This window comes from Tupaia chinensis, unplaced genomic scaffold (genome assembly GCF_000334495.1).
Source record: "Tupaia chinensis unplaced genomic scaffold, TupChi_1.0 Scaffold000116_1, whole genome shotgun sequence".
Lineage (NCBI taxonomy): Eukaryota > Metazoa > Chordata > Mammalia > Scandentia > Tupaiidae > Tupaia > Tupaia belangeri.
This window is the reverse complement of record NW_006159580.1, coordinates 1,570,206-1,578,136: the sequence shown is the minus strand read 5'-3', so window position 1 is coordinate 1,578,136 and position 7,931 is coordinate 1,570,206. Positions and strand designations below refer to the sequence as shown.

At 61.6% G+C, this 7,931-nt stretch overlaps 1 protein-coding gene across 1 annotated transcript in view; it reads left to right on the top strand.

Moving 5' to 3' along the window:
- Positions 1-3,162, top strand: part of PACSIN1 (protein kinase C and casein kinase substrate in neurons 1) — a 17,904-nt gene extending 14,742 nt beyond the window's left edge. Inside the window, exons 4-10 of the mRNA XM_014586160.2 lie at positions 4-135; positions 564-719; positions 810-985; positions 1,271-1,391; positions 1,487-1,614; positions 2,221-2,408; positions 3,010-3,162. Coding sequence (XP_014441646.1) covers positions 4-135; positions 564-719; positions 810-985; positions 1,271-1,391; positions 1,487-1,614; positions 2,221-2,408; positions 3,010-3,131 — 1,023 coding nt within the window. The 3' untranslated portion in view covers positions 3,132-3,162. The remainder of the gene's footprint in view (positions 1-3; positions 136-563; positions 720-809; positions 986-1,270; positions 1,392-1,486; positions 1,615-2,220; positions 2,409-3,009) is intronic.
- The last annotated feature ends 4,769 nt before the right edge of the window (positions 3,163-7,931 follow it).

The following is a 7,931-nucleotide window of genomic DNA, read 5'->3' as shown; positions in this document are numbered from 1 at the left end:
GAGGACCTGGAGAAGGTCAAGAACTGGCAGAAGGACGCCTATCACAAACAGATCATGGGCGGCTTCAAGGAGACCAAGGAGGCTGAGGACGGCTTCCGCAAGGCCCAGAAGCCCTGGGCCAAGAAGATGAAGGAGGTGCCGGGGGTGGCTGCATGCTGGGCAGGATGGGCAGTGCCACGCAGGGCAGAGTGGTCAGAGCGTGCTGATGCCAGAAGGGAGTGTGCGCTGCCCTCCGAGGTGGTGCCCACCGCCTCCAGAAGGGAATAACCACGGAGAGGCAGCGCCCACTGGGTAAAAGGGACCCATAGGCACAAAGGGGCACTGTCCCCCGGAAAGACACCAGCAGGGACAGGAGGATCCCTCTGGTCCACAGGTGGGGCGGGCTCTGCCCTGCCTGACAGGAGGGTGTCTGTGCCCCAGTTGGAGTGGCATGGCTCCCAGACACCTAGAGCAGGCTGGTCCCTTCTGCCTCGTAAGGGTGTGCGTGGGGCTCCGGGAGGGGTGGGAACGGCCATGTTCCTGCTCACAGCGGGAGCCCTGGCCCCGGTCCCTCCTTCCCACAGTTGGAGGCAGCCAAGAAGGCCTACCACTTGGCCTGCAAAGAGGAAAAGCTGGCCATGACACGGGAGATGAACAGCAAGACGGAGCAGTCGGTCACCCCCGAGCAGCAGAAGAAGCTGCAGGACAAGGTGGACAAGTGCAAGCAGGACGTGCAGAAGGTGCCAGCCAGCCGGGTCGGGCGGCCGTGGAGGGGTGCGGTCTGAGGGGCCCCTGCAGGCCTGGGGCTCACCCTCCCTCCATGACCACAGACACAGGAGAAGTATGAGAAGGTGCTGGAAGATGTGGGCAAGACCACGCCCCAGTACATGGAGAGCATGGAGCAGGTGTTCGAGCAGTGCCAGCAGTTCGAGGAGAAGCGGCTGGTCTTCCTCAAGGAGGTGCTGCTGGACATCAAACGTCACCTCAACCTGGCCGAGAACAGCAGGTACCGGCCAGGCGGGCAGGAGGGCACAGGCACGACCAGCAGAGGGTGTGGCTGATGCGAGGGGTCCGGGGGGAAGAGGCGCCGGGGAGCGGCTGCCCGGGGCAAGCCCATATGAATAGCACTCAGGAGTCATGCTTGGACGGGTAGGTGTGGTGGCTAGGGTGGGGAGGGAGACGGGAGCCCCCCGGACTCGTGGGAGATGCTCCTTGGGAGCCCCGGTCCCCTGAATGGGGACCGTGTGATGCCATGGCAGGTCTTGTCCACACCGTCCATCTCCATGCACAGCTACATGCACGTGTACCGTGAGCTGGAGCAGGCCATCCGGGGGGCCGACGCGCAGGACGACCTCAGGTGGTTCCGCAGCACCAGCGGCCCCGGCATGCCCATGAACTGGCCCCAGTTTGAGGTGAGGCTGTGTGGGGCTGGGCAGGGGGCCCTGACAAGGCTGCAGGGGGCCCTGGGGTACAGCGCCCAACCTGACTGCCCCCCTGGCCCCATCAGGAGTGGAACCCAGACCTCCCTCACACCACCGCCAAGAAGGAGAAACAGCCCAAGAAGGCAGAGGGGGGCACGCTGCCCAACGCCACTGGGGCGATGGAGTCCACATCCCAGGCTGGGGACCGTGGCAGGTGAGCACTTCCAATGGAGCTTCCTGTGGCCCAGAGGGGCCCACACACTGGGGCAACTGAGTTTGACCTCAAGAGACCAGAAATGCTGTAGATCTTAGCAAGTGTGTCTCTGAAAGGTAGGGGCATTGATCCTTCCAGAATACCGGCTGTGTTGGGTACCACTCTAGTAGAAATTCTCCTTTAGGTTAACTCATTTAAACCTCCCAGCACGCTGGGAAGTGTGTAAATATTTCCATTTTACAGATGGGGAAGCTGAAACTCAGAGAGGTTAAGTAACTTGCCTGAGGTCACACAGCTAGTCAGTGAACCTCAGGGCTAATATGTGATGCCCAGGAAGCCTAGTTCCAGGATCCTCACTCCTACCCATTAGATGGTATTTCCCTCTCAGGTCAAGGGCAGGTGTTCTCTGGGGCCCTCCAGCCCTCTCTCAAGAGCTGAATAATAGCCCTGCATCGCATGTTTAAAGAGCCTGTGGAGGGTCACGACCTCTCCTATGCCACCAGTCCTGGCTCCAGCCTTGGTAGAATGTGGAGTCTGATGAGGAGGAGGGGCAGCCCAAGGGAGCAGGAGAGTCCATTCACGGGGGGTTCTCCCTCTGCGTCCCAGCGTTAGCAGCTACGACAGAGGCCAACCCTACGCCACCGAGTGGTCGGACGACGAGAGCGGGAACCCCTTTGGGGGCAATGAAGCCAACGGGGGCGCCAACCCCTTCGAGGATGACGCCAAAGGAGTGCGTGTGCGGGCGCTCTACGACTACGACGGCCAGGAGCAGGACGAGCTCAGCTTCAAGGCGGGTAGGGCGGGGAGGAGTCCGCGCACCTGCGGGGGCGGGGCCTGAGGGCGGGTCCTGAGCCTGGATTGGGCGTGGGGCGGGGTGGGGTGGAGCCGGAGCCGGAGACAGAAGTCCCAGGATTTGCGGGCTTGGACTGAGGGCGTGGCCAGGGCTCTGGGGCCACGGTTTCGATTGGGAGACAGAGGCAGGGCCTAAAGGTGGCAGGGGCGGAGTCAGAACCTGGGCCTGGGGTGGGCGGGGCTCCGGCGCGCGGGAGAGAGGGGCAGGGCTGGGACCAGTGAAAGGAAAATGGAGGCGGGGCCTGGGCCTGGGGGGCGGGATCGAGACCCAGATTAGGCGACGACTGAGGTGGCGACTTCTGTGCCAGGGCGGCACGTGGAAGTTGTAAGACGGCTGGTCCCCGGGGCCGGGGCCCGTGACCAGAATCCGAATCTTCAGCCCAAGTAAACAGCTGGGGCCGTGGGACAGTAATGGGAGAGGGTCCGTGGGGCTGGCCCAGCGCGATAGCGTTGGCGGGCTCGGCTAGCCCTGAGCGCGTGTGGAGGGAGGGCCACCTTCTTTCGGAGCTCCAGCAACGCGCTCCTCTGTGTCCCCCTTCGCAGGAGACGAGCTCACCAAGCTGGGCGAAGAAGATGAGCAGGGCTGGTGCCGCGGGCGGTGCCGCGGGCGGCTGGCCAGCGGGCAGCTGGGCCTCTACCCCGCCAACTACGTGGAGGCCATCTAGCTGCCCTGCCCCCCTCCCTCTCCCCCCTTGCCCACCGCCTTCCGTCCCTTCCCACTCTCGTCTCCTTCCCCTCGCCATAGAGTTCCAGACATATTTTCCGATCAAGCTTTTATTTTTTTAAAAGTCAAAACAGAACAAAACAAAAAATAGGAAGAGACAGAGCATTTGCAGGGCCACCTGGAGGCCAGGGTGGTGTGCTTGGGAATGAGGGCCCCAGGGTAGATGAGGGTATTAGGATTTTAGCCCAACATCACACCTGCTATCCAGATTCCACCAAAGAGTCTCCTGAGCCCCGAGGGAGGTCTCCTGGGCCCTTCCCCAGCCTCACTCCCCACTACCTAGCAGGTGCCAGCGCCAGCCCCTGTTCCCTGGGCCTACTTTCCCCACCTCTTCTGCCTCGCCTACCCTGCTCCCCTCCCAGCACCACCCTGCTTCTCAAAGCCTCCCTTCCAGACCTGGAGAAGGGGGGCTTCCCGATCTTCAGTCTTCCACTCTGCCCTAGGAAGTGCCCATCTTCCTCAGCCCCACCCCTTGGGACCAGTGGAGCTGCAGGAGGAATGGTCACCCTTCTTCCCCATAGAAATTTCCAGAGGCCCCTCAACTCCCCTAGACATTAAGAGGCATGAGCTGGAGGAAGCGACAGTGTCCCTGGGGCACAGTGCGAGAGGGATTAGCAGCCCCCAGCCCAGGCTATGTCCGCTCTCCCTATTCTGAGGGCCCAAAACCTTGTTTAAACCTTCCGGCCATCAGCACTTGGGGCAGGGGCTCTGTCTCAGAGCCATATAGCCCCCTAAACTTGTAGAGACCCCATCCTCTCTCCTGAGTCCTCTGGCATGGGGTGGGGGCCCCCTAACCAGGGCAAAGCCAGCAACAGTAGCAGCCTCCTCCCATTTCCTGGGGCGGAGGGCATCTTGCCCACCCAGCCTCCCTTCATGTCTGTCCCCAGAGGTAGACTCACTGCGACACCAGCCCCTGAGACCAGGCGCCTTGCCTGCATAGCTCGGCCCAGCAGCCGGAGACACTGGGGCCTTGGGAACCTCCAGCCTGGGGCCGTCAGGGCAGGCTGCCACAGTGCTGGCAGGAGGGAGGAGCCCGCCTTCAGGAACAGGCTAGTCACCACGTCTTTATTTTTCATCCCTCCCAGCCCCCAGAACAACAGTCCCCCTGCTGGCAGCGGTCTCCAAGCCTGGGTCACAGTTAAAAGACTTTGGGGGGCAGGAAGGGAGAAGGGCCTGCCCCCTGGTGTAAAGGCAGCGGTGCAGGGTGCTAGGCGCCAGCCTCTGCCACGGAAGGGGATGAGTGGGGAAGCAGACCAGGACCGGACCAGACCCCAGGAGCTGGGGGGATGGCTGGAGGGCTGGCTGGAGGAGAGGTCTCTCAGGGACTCCTGGGTGTAGACCTGGGAAGTCCTGTGGCACGGGTGAGGCTTGGTCACCACTGGTGCCACGTCTAGGCCTCTGGACTGCAGGCACCCTCCTCCTTCCCTCGTCACCTGGCCTCCTGGCCCTCCAGGTAAAGAGAGCCCCTGTGTCACCCCCACCCTGTGCTGGCACTCCCTGTTGCTTCTCCCAATACCCCACGGTCAGGAGGTGGTGCACCCCAGCTTCAAGGCTCTGACCTCCTCCGTGGGCACTGAGGATCCTGACAGACTGGCAGGGGCCTGAGCTGGGGCAGGCCTCCCTCAGGGCCAGGGCAATGGCGCCCAGGGATAGGCACCCCCTCCTGCTGCCAGCACCCCCTTCCTTATCACAGTCTGATCTCCGGGCCTCTGCTGCAGCCTGAGATGTGTGCTGGCCCCTCAGAGCCCAGGGCAAGATTGCAGAAGCCTGCAGTTCCCCCAACTCCAGAATAAAAGCTCTCTGGTCATTCTCCCAGGCCGGAGTTGGGGGCCTCTGCCCCTCACTGCTTGTTCTGGAAAGGCAGGAAGCCGGTACATCTACACTCTGGGGCCTGGGCTCCCCCTCTCTGTGCCAGCAGCTTCCTAGCACCTGAAGAGGGCTTGCAGCCCTGGCTGGACCCCAGGCCTGTTCCCTCTGCACTGTAGCTGCCCACTCCAGGGCAGGGACTCGAAATCCCAACCCTGCTGAGCAACCACCTCCACGGTCCCATCAGGGACCACGCTCTCTCAGTCCCAGGCTCCTCAAGACCTAGGAATGGGAGGGTCTCCCACCTGGAAGCCCCCCGAACTCCGGGGCCCAGGCCCACCTGTCAGTGCTGGTGTCAGGGCACTCAACACCGCGCGTGCCCACGACCTCCTCCTGTAGCCCCCGCCCACACCCTCGATGCTGCACGGGCCCTGGCGGGGCTCGGCGACTCGTGTTTGTCCCGTTAACCACCACTCCGCGGCCTGGTACTGCGGGGAGCCCGGGCCGCCCCGCCCGCCACCCTCGGCTTCCTGCCTCCATTCGTTCCGACACTTGTGAAACTCCGAGAAGTGCTGTGGTCTCAGCAATGCACCTGTTTTGTACATGGTTGTGTAATTTAAAGGTATATATAAATACAGATATATATATATATGAGCTGTGATCGTATGACTGTGGATAAAATCCAGAACTGTCAACCTGGCTGGACGTGGTCACCTTGAGTAGTCTCCTGCGTCTTCTGTCCTGGGGTTTCTGGGCCTCTGGGGTACATTGTCATTGGGGTGTCCATCGGGAGGTGGTGTCTCAGCAGGGCTGGGTGCTGTCCTGGCTGACTGTCGACAGGCTGGGAGACAGGGCAGGTCTCTTCACCGTCCGGGGTCCCAGTTCGCTTCTGTGCAGGGGAGGATTACAGCGGGGTCGCCCGAGGCTCCAGCCTTCTCCCACCCTGGGTTTCCACTAACGCACTGGCCAGGAAAGCTGAGGCACTCAGGGCTCCCAACTCACGGCTCAGGCATGAATTTGGCCTCTACATAGGTTTTTACTTATTTATTTAATTTGCTGTAGGGCTCATGTGCTAGCCTGAGAGAAACTGAAATCACCCCCAGGGATGGGGGGGACTGGCTGGCTGCCATCCCTTCTCCTCCGGTCTCCTCTTGGGGTTTTGGGCATGCACGCACACCCAGTGTGTTTTTTAAACCACTGGGTCTGCGGCTTGACTTGCACAATTCATTCCACCTGGATGGCCCAGGTTTTCATTTTTAAAATGTATTTCTTCCATGAGCGAGAGAAGCAGCTGCCCCACCAGGCCACGAGCTGCCCCACCTCAGTCACAGGTGTGTCCCCGCAGGGCCGGCATGCCCAGGGGCTCCTCCACCTACACCTCTCCTGGGTCGCCCTCTGGCCCCAGGCTTTCACTTAGAAACCTTCATTCCGATGTGACACCAAGGCCTACGATTCCTGGTTGTCCAAGCCCCAGGCTCCGTGTCGTGCGAGTGTCTCGTGCCCCACTTGGGCATTTCTGGGTGGGGGACTCCTCCAGAATGATTTCTCAGGGCAGGACCAAAGCTCTGGGCTCTTGACTGTGGTCTGCCAGGCCTAGGTCCTGCCCCAGCTATACCCTAGCCCCAGCCAGAGCCCTCCCAGGGCAGGGCAGGAGTGCCATCAGCACGTGGTGTTTCCCCGAGCCCCAGGCTTCTGCCTCCCCCAGGCCGGTGAGGAGTCTCTCAGTCCTCTCTGGCCCTGGCAGCCTGACAGGCCTGGCAAGCGCCTCACTCCAGGTAATACCGCAGCACGCGGCCTGCTCCCCGCCCCTGCACCTTCCTCCAGGCCCAGAGTGTGTGCAGGGCAGGGAGAAAAGGCCAAGATGGGTATTGAATAGCTTTGCCACCCAGGCCCAGCACTCCCCCAAATCGACCTCCATTTGAAACCCGGGTGTCAGCCAATCAGGAGTCTTTAATTAACCAAAAGGTTGTGCAACCAGCAGATGGTGTAATGGTTATGTCACTGGACCCCCACATAGTCAACCCTGGTTCAAGTCCTGAACCCGGCGGCTTAAAACTCACACCGGGCACATGTGTGCGTGCCCCAAATCCTGAGAGGAGGATGGAGCAGAAGCGATTGCAGTGTGGCCATCTCCCCGGGGGGGGTGGGGTGATTTCTCGCTTTGTCTCTCTGGAGAGCGCACGCACCCTCTCTAAAAACACACACACAAAAACAAAAAACAAACACAAGTTTGTGTTGTCTGATCTGTACCAGCTGTTCCGGGTAGCTACAGGGAGCCCTGGAGGCGGGGTTCCGTGGAGATGGGCAGATACTAGGCCAGGTGGGGTTCCAGCAGGAGGTGTAGAGGAAAGGTCACTGCCTCCTTCAAGGTGTCAGGATGGCCGTGTGCCAGCCAGGGGTCTGAGCACAAGGAGCTGCCCAATCAACCCCCCTCTCCCTCCTGCCCTGGAGCCGTTCCAGCTCCCCACTCCACCTACGCCCGCACTCAGCTTTCTCCCCAGCCCCGGCCCAAGATCCGAGGCCTCTGCAGGCCTGGGCCCAGATGGGGAGGGAAGAGCAGGTGGCTCCAGGAACTTGGCTGGGGGCAGGATGGACTGGCTGGGGACAAAACCAGTTGAGCAAAGCTGAGTTTGGTTCTGGCCAGGGTCCCAGCCCAGCCTCTCCTGGGGGTGGGAGACAGCAGGGGCCAGCGAGGCACAGCCTGGGGCAAGGCCCTCCTCCAGGTCCGACCCCAGGCTGGCAGATGCCAAGCTGCTGTTTGCTCACTGGCAGAGGTAAACTTTCTTCTGCAGACAGTGGCATGGCTGGGGGCAGAAGGCAGCCGGCCAGGCAGCATTTAACCCTTGGTGGTCTGGTGGTGCAGGAGCCCCTTCCTGCTGGAAGCCTGGTCTCAGATGCTAAGGGTTATGGAGCTCCGAGGGCGCTGACCAGTCAC